At 41.7% G+C, this 12,078-nt stretch overlaps 1 protein-coding gene across 7 annotated transcripts in view; it reads right to left on the bottom strand.

Annotated features, from left to right (window-relative positions):
* Window positions 1-12,078, bottom strand: part of lmo7a (LIM domain 7a) — a 48,555-nt gene that overhangs the window by 34,159 nt on the left and 2,318 nt on the right. For all 7 annotated transcript variants that reach the window (XM_085248669.1, XM_085248664.1, XM_085248665.1 and 4 more), the window contains exons 3-4: window positions 5,983-6,053; window positions 3,695-3,764 (exon numbers count right to left, since the gene is read on the bottom strand). In XM_085248669.1, the coding sequence (XP_085104795.1) occupies window positions 3,695-3,764; window positions 5,983-6,053 (141 nt within the window). The remainder of the gene's footprint in view (window positions 1-3,694; window positions 3,765-5,982; window positions 6,054-12,078) is intronic.

Raw genomic sequence — 12,078 nt, 5'->3', positions numbered from 1 at the left:
ACATATATCCCACTCAATCCCAGAAAATGGGATTAAGGCAAATAAAATTCTAGTTCTATATCTTTTGGTATGTTAATTAACTACAAAGAGCATTATGAACAAACTAAAAGCCCCCGCCCCCCCAATAGATCAGTCCCAGAACATGCAGAGATAATGATGTTGAAGGAATTTTATGCTGACTTGTGCCTGCATATAATCCTGCTAAATATGCTGTACCCATCCAGCAGCCTCTAATCCTCTCATGCAAACTCGAGGATCCTGATTTAAGCACTTCGCTCCAAGAAACGGAAAGCTTCTTCATCCCTTCTGGTCGCATTATGGCCACGCCATTTCTTTCACTGCTCTCTTTGTCTACAATAATTCCCCTCAACTGACCCCTTCCAGTGCTTTAAAGAACAAGGAAAGTTATGATTAAAATATCAGGCTACACAGTTTCAAAACCTGTGACAATAAACCAAGAGGAGATTGAATACTTGAAATACCGTCTCTCCTCAAACGGGCTCAATAAAGGGCCCACACGTCTCAAAAGTCGGATCCAGTCATAACATGCACGCATACAACGCAAACACAGTAACAAAACATGGTCAAATACCGTTCATTGCACAGACAATTACACATTTAGATGAGTAAAGACACCCTAAAGGCCATTGAAACTGTTTATCCTCTCCATCCTCCCCCAACTACCTCAACTCACCAAGGAGTTGGTGTGTGCTGGAGCAGCCACTGACATGCCAATTACGGTGTATTTATGGTCTGCACTTTAGTGGGCAGATGGAGTCATCCTTAACTCCCTCCCTCTGGCTTTGCCCCAGTGGGCCTCAGATCCAGGCCCACATTCGTGCAGTTCGCTGCCCAACCACACAACTGCCGCCTTCCTGCTAAGCACTGGTAAAAGCAGAACCAGGCTTGAACCGGGCTTCCATGGCCCAAACCCACATCTCACTCAGCAACAGTCAGAGGAGTTTGCTGACATGAGAAACATTCCCCTGGACACAAGTGAAAGCAAAGAATAGGCCAGAGACTGGAGCCAATGTTGCTAAATATTCTGCAAAACTGGAGATTTACTGTTTTTCTCTCTCTCCTTCGTTCCTTCTTTGGTCTTTTTTGCTCTGCCCAAACTTGAGGCTGGTATTGATTTAGAGTACTGACAATCCCACAGATAGCAAATCTCAAACCCCACTTATAAGTCTAAAAGTTGAAAATACTCATATTTGAGTGGTAATGAGGCACGTTTGCAAGGAACAAAATGATTCAAATCATGCTGTATCTACTCTGCAACATGAAAAAAGAAACAAAAGAAAAATAGTGTTACTCTTGCTCTTTGTCCACTGCTTCTGGCTTTTCTTCCAGATCTATATTTCTAAGTTGTGTAACAGAAGATGAATGGGCAAACACAGAAATGTTCAGAAAATAGCAAACTTCCAACTAAAAAACCACCTCCCTCCACCACCACCACCAACAACAACAACACAACCAAAGACCACACTTATTGCTATTAAAAGAGACGCGAGATAGGGGGAAAAAGTGAGAGTACTTGGAGAGGAAATATATTCTCGCATCAGTGAGACTGAGTAATGTTCGTCTGGAGAACTTTCCACTTTTCTCCATGTGGTTGGCAGTCACTGATAGCCTCGAGCCAACCAGAAGCCTTCACATTTGCGAGAGAATTTATGATCAGGTGGTTTCAGGTTTATGTCCAGGTCTCGGAAATACCACACAAATGCTTCAGATGGAGGAGAAACTTATTACCTCAGCAGGTGCCCGGCCAGCTCTGTCAGTAGTAGTCCAAAACAAACTGGCAGGAAATTTGATTTACGTCAAAATGCCTATATGATGGCGCATGTTTGTTGTTTACAGACTGCTTATTTCACTGCTAACTTGTCACTGTCTTGTCAGCAGAGCCCATAGACACACATGAACTCCCTCTGCTTCAGCTAGGGTTGGGATTCTCTATAATTCCACTAGACAGCTGGTCCCAATTACTCCCACAACAGAGAGATGCTGAGGGATGGGTTTAAGGTAGGTTTTTAAACCTACCCTAGAAGTTGTTTGCAGACGCTCCCAAAACATCCATGTTAGCTAAAGCAGCCAGGCCCAAAAGATCTCAGCTGAAATGTGACAACAGTACCAGGCCGACTGATTCAAAAACAGGTATTTAGCATAGACTGTACCAAAGATTGGTATAACCAAAGACACAAGCCACTGGCTTACTGTTTTTGTCTTTGAAAATGGACCTGGGCCCTGTACTACAAAGCAAGTTAAACAAACCCAGGATATCTTTCCATGATCTGGCCTCACTTACCGTAAGATCAGCAATGAAGCTAAGTGATCACACTTCTTTCCGAGCTTTCTTCCAGGAATGGTGATGTCATTTTGGGCAGTAGGTGGAGATTTTATACCTGCTGATCTCTGATCTCGAACATAACCTGCTGCAGAGCAGGTAAGGCCCGAAGGATAACTTGCAATGTTGGTGCACCCCGGTAAGAGGTCAGTCATCTTCATTCTACTAACAATCTATTTCAGGGGTGTCAAACTCAAATACACAGTGGGCCAAAATTCAAAACTGGAACAAAGTCGCGGGCTAACATTAATATTTATTGAAATACATTTATTCCTCCAGATATAAGAATGAATCTTTTCTTATGGACTAAAACACGTTTTGCTGAAAAACTGAATATGGAACAAGCAAAGCTTAATACTAAATAATATATATATTAGCTGTATAATACCAGTAGGCCCGCTCTAATAGTAATAGTAATTCGCGGGCCAAATGTAATTAGGCTGCGGGCCAAATTTGGCCCGCGGGCCAGAGTTTGACACCTATGATCTATTTTGAACCTTGAAATCACCTGGATAAGCCCAAATCCTACTTTATAGTGCAGGTATATCTGGACAAAACGCCAATACTTAATGCTAATGTCAATTTGGTTTTTAAGGGACGTCCATATTTCTCCTTAATACTAAATTTGATGCAAAGATTGAATTTACATCTTAATGCAACTGAAACAGATGAGTTTTCTAAAAATGTATCCTCTGTCGTGTCGTCACGAGGGACGAAATTAGCCATAGAGACAACAGATGTTTTTGCACCACTCTAAAGACATGTTTATTTCTGTTGCAACTTTAAACTTGAGGGTTTGTGGGGATTGACTGACTCTTGGAGCCAGCGTCACATGGCCGTTAAAGGAGCTTCTTGAACTTCAGCGTTCAGTTTTTCTGCTCTGCAGGTTGCCGCTTGGTTTTAAACCCCAAATCTGGCCCCGTCTAACATTCTATCACTCAATCAAAACTGTAATCATCATGTCAACACAAAGACCTTTTGTCTGTAATGGTTTTGATTGAACACAGCCTTCAGCACGGCCGTCCCCGTATTTATGATGCAACCAAATGAACCGGCGGCATTTCAACCAGCTTCACGTTCATTGAACTTAATAGCGTGGAAGGATACGTGGAGCGACAAGTCACTGAGCAAAAACTCTGCTGCTGCCTGCTACACCTCACACTGCTCCACCCAATCTAAGACACCCACTACTATTTCTACAATAGAAATTATCCCCCCCCAAAAAATGCAATAACGAGAGACAAAACTATGATCAAAATAAAGATGAGCTCTTATTGTATTTAAAGGATATGTCTGAGTACAGCTTTTAAATACAATAAGATTGAGACTAAACAATAAGGGGGAAAAACTTACCAGTCCAGCAATAGGAGTAGGCAGTCTGTTAACCCTCTTGACAACACCAGGCTTGATCTTGTTAATCAGTCTGTGAGCAAAAGAGAGGGAGAGGACGAGGGGAAGGGAGACGGTGAGTGAAAGGAGTTGGTTATTGGCTAGCCTGCTTTAAGTGCGAGGGAACGAATAAAATGTGTTGCAAAGTCTTAGTGTTGTGTGTTTACGACTTTGTTTAATGGTAGCCACCTGGCTTCAGTTTAGCAAATCGCCACTGCTGCAACCGTGATGTAAACACACCAGGCACACTGCTCCTAAAATATACCCTCCAACACTGAAACAACCCCAAACAAACCTTGAATCAGCCTCAGAAAACAGTAAGTAAGATAGATGGTGGATTTCTGGTGTTAACCAAACACCCAAGGCAGAAAAAAAACAAACAGCTTGACCAACTGGACTAAAGGCTTCATAAGATGACCATAGTTTATTGTGCCTCAGAGATCTGGTCGGAAAAAAAAGAACTACCACACAGTAAAATTATTCTGTTAGAGGTATTTACAAGTCATGCTTCCCGTTTAAAAAGTCTTCCTTTCACGGTTTAAATTAGAATATTTTGCAATCAAATATACTCAAAGTACAAGGACTGCAGACTGCAACTAAATCCTATATTCATTACTACTTAATATAAAGATCATATGCTTTATATACCAGGGAGCTACATTAACATGACTGACAGGTCAACTGAGGAATACTGAGCATCTAGCTTAAATTCAGTTTTCAGCTAGAAAACCTTGCAATTTATATGGATGTTACTTTGACAGGTGCACTCCTCAAAGGAAGTGGTCTCCCCCAGCTCTGTTATAACCATGCTGCACAAACTGCTGAGAACCTCTACCAAGAGCAAAGGGTGTTTACCAGATCTCCAAACTTCCAAGCTGACTGTTCATTCGAATTATTAGCAAACATCCCAGTGCCAGAGAGTAAGAGACACCCACAGATGATCCATGTGGGGGTAAGCATGAAACTATGCAATACTGTGCAGTTGGTTTTATTATTCTGCATGACTGATTAATAAAAATCCCTATAAAATGTAATCCAAAGCAATAAAAAGGTGTGACTACAACCCCCACTGCTTGATTAAAGAAAAATAACACATTAAAAGCTCAACATGAGGCAAAATAATTTGTTTACTCTGCGGGCTGGGAGCGGATGGACTGGTATAAGGCTTAGCATGGGCTCACAATAGATGTAAAGAAAGAATGCAAAGGGCCATTTGGGTTCACATTACTCATTTAGCATGAAACAATGGAACGTTACGAGATAACACACACTTTAAGTGAAGTAGGATATAAACATGTCTGCGATCCACGCAAAACATTCTTTTCCAAGCGAGAAACTCCGATAACCAAAACACAATGGGAAGGGAGGCAGCGTTGCTAGGTGAAAGCGATTTTAATCTGTCTTCCTCTTCCTTGTGTTGAGAAAACACAGACAGCCCGTGAGTGAGAGTGTCCGTGTAGTTCTCTGACATCAGGCAAACAGACGAGTCAGGATCAAATCAGCAGAATGAACGGCTTCTTCTCTGAACCAATGCCAATAGAGTGTGGAAGATTCTGCATGGCCTGCTGGTAATTACGGCTTCCTGCTGATCCGAGCAAATCACATCAGTGATGTGCCCATTTAGCAGTGCTGCCCACAAGCAGACACATGAAGGGACATGAGGCTAGCCCTCACACACAGAGCCCTAATCTGAGAAAAAGCCACAAACCCACAACTCTAAGAAGAGCAGTTAGTGAATGAACACACAAGCCAGTCCCGGACAGATAAATTTGTTCCTCCAACTCATCAAAAATGTATGTACCCGTCGATGTACCCATGCTAATGAGAAAGCGGGGTGCCCTGATTCTCCAGTGCGGTTTCAGCTGGAGCTCTTTCCATTCACTACACAGCTTCTCACACAGCTCTCATTAAAGTAACGATGGCGCTCTGCCCGATCCACAGATCTGTAACATCTGTCAAACACACAACACAGCTCCTATTGAAATAGATCACATTTCATATTCTCAAACAAGACCACAGGGGAAAGAGCTGACAAAGAAAACATCAAATAACTACATAATAGAGTCACTATTGTGCTGTCTCAAAACACAGGCTCACTTCATGTGACTAACAAACAAACAGTGACCCAGCAGGGGGTCTGCCTGGGAAACATCAGTAACACTTACGTCGGTGCGCAGACCTGAAGGAGAGCGGAGGGATTCCTTATGAATGAGTGGCTTACGAGAGGTGCCTGGGAAAAGCAGAGTACTTACTCACACAGAAGAACGCCATTCTCCAGCGCAGATCGGAAGTCCTTGCTCCCAAATTTTTTCTTCGTTACTGCCTGGGGGAAAAAAAAGAGGAAAAAAAGTGATACAAAAAAAAAACAAAAAAAAAAAAACATAACAGAGCAATCAGGGTTGGATGAGGAGAGGAGGCGGGAGGTGAGGGGGGGTGGGGTGTTATATGTGTGAAATAGGGTGGAGAGCCTGGAGAAGAAAGGTAGGATGTTGAGAACAGTAGCAGAGGAAGTCAGAGGTATTTCCTCTCGAGTTCCTACGCTGTCTCTGCGGGGAGAGAGCCGTGCACAGTTCTTCAGGTATTCCTCAGGAGCTCACAAGTACCTCATGTCTTCTCACTTTAATGCCAAAAGCTGCTGGTAAACCGGAGAGCTGTGCTAAAACTGTGCTGGAGTCAGACTGCCTGAACCACAAAGCTATGGCAGCATCTGGAGTACGGGAGGAACACAGCACTTTGTTATAGCCTCATGCCTTTCCCATGATCTAAAACCACCGCTGCAGGAACACCAAGAGCCATTACGCAGACAAACGCACCGCACGCATGTCGTGCAGCCTTATGCATTTAAACTCATGCACATTTGCATCCTTGATTTTAAACATAACACTAATTATATTTTGTATCTGCTTGTTGTAGCTTTTCATTAATGCATTCTGAACTTCCAATAATAGCTTTTTTATGTTACTAACCAGTCTAAGTTTGTCAGACTAACACACCAGTCAGTACCTGTGATTGTATCCGGCTCCTGTATCCAGTTATCTTTGAAAGCAGAGCAGCTCTGCACAATCCTTTACAGTCAATATGTTATAACCCCAATTCCACATGGTTTATTTGCTGTGTAAAATGTAAATAAAAACAGAATGCAATGAATGCCATTTTAATAAAATCACATTTTATTCACAACAACATGTCAAATATTTTTAACGGAGATGTACCATTTTAAGAGAAATACTAACTCATTTTAAATTGAATGGCAGCAACATGTCTTAAAAAAAAGTTAGGACAGGGCCACGTTTACCACTATGTAGCATCCGCTTTTCTTTTATCAACAGTCTGTAAACATCTGGGAACCGAGGAAACCAGATGCTGAACTTTTGGGAGAGGAATGTTGTCCCATTATTGTCTGACACAGGATTCTAGCCATTCAAGAGCCCTGGATCTTCCTGGATCTGGTGCTCTAAATGTTTTCAGTTGGTGAAACGTCTGCACTGTAGGCAGGCCAGTGCAGCACCTGGACTCTTCTACTATGAAGCCATACTGCTGTAATAGATGTAGTATGCAGTTTACCATTGTAAGGTTTCTGTTTCTATTTACTTTTTGCACAGCATCCCAACCTTTCTGGTATCAGGATTGTGGAATTTATTTTTTTTAAATTTGCATGTACATCAAAACACATTAGACAATTATACATGTATTCATAGAACTTTTGCAATGTGGTAAGTGCACTGCAGGACAAGTAAAAACAACTGGACAAAAATATCCTCCTCTATTTTCCAAAGCAGAAAGGACTTTTTAAATTAAGTGTTTCTTTGCCAGTGGCCTAACGTTCCAACACATTGTGCTCAGTTTTTAAGCAATCCCTGAAGAGTTGAAACAAAAAGCAGTGCTATCCTCTCTGGCAGAGGTTATGACTACAATGGCAACCTCATAGTATTTTTTTTTTTTTACTGTGGGAGCATGCACACTGTAAAACACTTTTTTTAAGAGGTCTTGAGCAATAGTTTCCAGGCTTTCTAAAATAACCTGAGAAACACATCTGACCCTTCAGATGATCCATCTACTTTTCACTGAATCCTCATCAGAACTGGTTTCAATGGAAGGCCAAAGTTCAAGAAGCCAAATTGTAAAATAGAATTAAACCAAGTCTGTTTTTGCCTTATATACGGTATTTCCATGTATGTTTGGACGTGCTTTGATAAATTGCTACAGCTATTTACATTTTTCCAGCAAAATATAAAGAAACGGAGGCTGATTCAAGACCTTTGCACATTACTGTAACTTAAATCACCAAGAGGGAGGGTGAGCTGACACATTGAACTACAAGAATAATACTGGTGGGTGCAGCTGGCATGAGCCAAAACATAAATGCACGCACTCTCACAGAAAGCAAAAACACGTTGGACGAGTCTCGCTGACTGATTGATCAGATGTTCCTTGTTCCAAGCCTTTTGTCTGACTTCCTTTGTCCCACAGAAAGGAACAAAAGCTGGGACAATTACTACTATAGTTAAGTACAGGCAAACATTTTTAGGATGACAGGAGAAACAGAAACAATTATAGAGACTGGCTGGATGCCACTATTATTCCTTGCCAACAGATTGTGCTACACCCCAAAACACACCCTAGGTAAGCTGAGATGCCCAAAGCCTCAAATACCCATCATTCCAAAAGTATTAGACCATGGTGTAATAGATGAATAAAGATTAAGGTTCTCACACTAGTAGGAGGAAGCCATTCTGCATATGTGATTGTGCTGCTGTTTGGGAAATACATGTTTTGTTTACATAATACACTGAGATCTTGGCCTGCTCCTCTTTCATTGACCAAAATACAATCAGAACCAGACACTGAGAACACGAAACCAGCACACAGATATGCAAAGCTACAGACATGTAGACACAAACACAAAATCACACGGAGAGCAAACAACCCCTGCAGCAGACAGAGAGCAGTCAGCCAGCTGCTGCAGTTGGCATATGAAATCCTGACCCCTACTGTTCTATACACACAGCTGGGATTTGCATGCATGCAAACAAACACTACATGTGGGAACATTATCGGAAGTATGATTCCATCTAATTTGGGTCTTTCCTAAAAGTGTCCCTTTATTTATTTTTCATTAAACGTTCTTTTCAGAGTTCTATCGGCTAATCAACCAACAAAATGATTCCAATAATAACTTCAAGGCTAAAAATGGGAGCCGACCTGGAATTAACACAAAGCTGGAAGCATTGGCATAATTCTATCCTCTACAGTCATCATTAGAGGTATTAACTGCACTTAGATCCAGTCCTGCTGTGCCCTCCCTCTCCTGTCCAACCTGCCATGTGGGATAAAAAACTCTAATCTGCACCAACATACTGCCGCTCTGATTTAACAGGGAGGTTTAAGCCGGAGCAGGCATTTCAAAAACAGCTTGCCTTCATGCGCACCCACCTTCACCTTCCAGCTTCCACCAAAATGTGACCAAAGTTTACTCTGGGCTGTGGAAGGGTCCTGTGAAATTCATTATTATTATTGGAGTGAACCATTATCTGTGGTAGAGGCCAAATATTCAGAGACTCTGCATCCATGACCGCAGTTATTGTTTATTCATGCAGGGCACTGAGGCAACTCTGTATTCAAGGTTTGTGCGGATGCAGCCCCTCTGGCCACTAATTGTTCCTGAAATTCTTTGTTTCTTCTGCAGCACATTGAGGTATGGGTCATCAGAGGGAAACTGGGACCATATCCAAATATTTCAAGGTTTGGACTCAAGGGAAAGACACTACTGTGGAAGCACTTAGTAATAACACAATCAGCATCCTGGAATAATAGGAGTACATCAACATGTAACTGCAAGGGAATGTTGTCTTGTTTGAGGGCTGGTCTCACATGAGTACGTCTGAAAGCATGCGGCCTCGTTTCTAATTGGTTTCTGTCAAAACAGTCAAAACCCCGAGTGAGGCTACAGCGAAGTGACTAATCATCAATTGCACAACACAGCTTTTGGTATGAAAAACAACACAGCAGCATAGGTCACGGGGAGGGGGGATTCATTCAAACTTGGCAACATTGAAAAAAAAAAATTTGTAGAAAAGGTAATGACCCTACATAACACTTATATAAGGAAAAGTTTGCACACAAAAAGTCAAGGAAAATCTGTCGTAGCATGTTGTGTGGATTAGCTGGTATCAGATAGCATTTCATAACCTTCTTATTTTACTTATTTTATGTGGATGGCTGCAAAATGTCTCAAACCCCACATGGAATAAAAGCATATCTAATAATATTCCTTTCTGGATTTGTTAATTGTGAAATTCTTTCCAAATCAGTCTTTGTATGAAATAATTGAGGAAAGTATTTGAATAGATACTTCTTTTCCAAAAATGTGTCCTTTTTTATCCATTGCATTTATAATTGTAACATTTTGCAATATTATATTTAGCTGGCTAACAAAACCCACACCCCAATGACCTCAACTTGGACAACTTGCTCTACTATAAGAGAGATTTTTCAAACTTTTGCTGCACTTAACAAAAACATTTACAGAAAATAAACAGGTGATTAAAAGGTAAATAACAATCAAATCCCTCCTACACTCACCAGACGCTGCTAGGTACACCTTGCTAATTCTTGGTTGAACCTCTTTGGCTTCAGAACTGCTGCAATGTGGTTGCAGGCCACAGTTGGTACTAAAGGCCCAAGGTGAGACAAGAACATAATAATGGATTGCATTTTTATATAGCGCTTTTCGAGACCCTCAATGCGCTTTACAATTCCACTATTCATTCACTCTCGCATTCACACACTGGTGGAGGCAAGCTACGGTTGTAGCCACAGCTGCCCTGGGGCAGACTGACAGAAGCGAGGCTGCCATATTGCGCCATCGGCCCCTCTGGCCATCACCAGTAGGCGGTAGGTAAAGTGTCTTGCCCAAGGACACAATGACTGAGACAGACAGAGCTTTGGATCGAACCGGCAACCTTCCGGTTACAAGATGAGCTTCCCAGTATACTAACACCATCACCAGCTTGAACTGTTGATATGAGGCAGGGTTATGTTTTCATATTGTTTACAACAAATTCTGATCCTCCAAACTAAATGTTGCTGAGGAAGTTGAGAATCATCAGACCAGGCAACGGTTTTCCAGTCTTCACTTGTCTTCCAATTTTGGTGAGTCTGTGTAAACTGTAGCTTCAGCTTTCTGTTCTTCAATGAGAGAAGTGGCACCTGGTGTGATCTGCTGCTGTTGCAGCTCGTGTGTTTAAAGGCTCTATGTGTCGTGCACTTCTGCGTCGCCTGGTTGTAACAACTGGCTATTTGAGTTCCTGTTGGCTTCCTATCAGCTTGAAGCGGTCTTGCCATATCCTCCTGCCTCTTCCTGGATCCTTTCTTTCTTTTGGACCATTCTCTGTAACCCTAGAGATGGTTGTGCAGGAAGATCCCAGTTTATTATCATTTTCTAAAATATTCCAGCCCTTCTGGCACCAGCAACCATGCCACACTCAAAGTCACTTAAATCACCTTCCTCCCCCATTCTGATGCTTATCATATCTGCAAGAAAAACAATGCACTAAGTTGCTGCCATGTGGCTGATTAGAGGTTTGAACTAACGAGCAGTTGAACAGGTGTACCTAACAAAGTGGCCAGTGAGTGCATGTGGAAAATCTCCAGAAAAGTAGAATTAAGTTACATTGCTTACACATGTTACTATGGTAGATGGGACAAGAAACTATAAAGGGCTTAGTTTTGGTTCAGTATTACACAACTGTAACCAGATAAGTAACAAAACTTCACAATATCTGCAGTATTATGTTACCTTTGACCTTTTGCTTTGTTCCACTTTGTTTTTTTGAGAAACACAATGCAGCATTTTTTATACTAACCACACACACACACACAAACACACAGCATTGAGAGTTGAAATGTTATACAGAATAAAGAGTGCGATGTTAACATGAGCTTCACATGGACCAATAGCTACTGGGAAACCCCACCTAGAACTGTTCTGAGAGCAGGCTCTTTGAAAAATTCAGTCTTATTAATGACAACGTAAACAAAAGAGGTGGCGGAAAAGATGCTGCCATGTGTCTGACATCTTTGCTTGCTTCGGCACCGTTAGTGAAACACAGATCTAAGACTTAATGATTTTATTATATTACTAATTGCCAAGTTATTATTCATAGCGGATTGTTTATTGTCGGACCAGCCATATACATGATCTTCTGACCTGTAAATATAAACACAGCCACTTCTTCTCAATTGTCCCACCAATCACACTTGAAGCCTTTCTATTTAATTAAAGAGGACCTCCATTATTCCACTGGGCCCTGTGGTTGTAGGACGCATCGCCCTGCGCTGACAGCCTG

The sequence above is a fragment of the Mchenga conophoros genome, linkage group LG16 (genome assembly GCF_057382185.1).
Source record: "Mchenga conophoros isolate Kocher_MC1m ecotype Shallow Benthic linkage group LG16, M_conophoros_male_GT1.1, whole genome shotgun sequence".
Taxonomy (NCBI): Eukaryota; Metazoa; Chordata; class Actinopteri; order Cichliformes; family Cichlidae; genus Mchenga; species Mchenga conophoros.
Note: the sequence above shows the minus strand (reverse complement) of the source record. Positions and strands in the feature narration are given on the sequence as shown.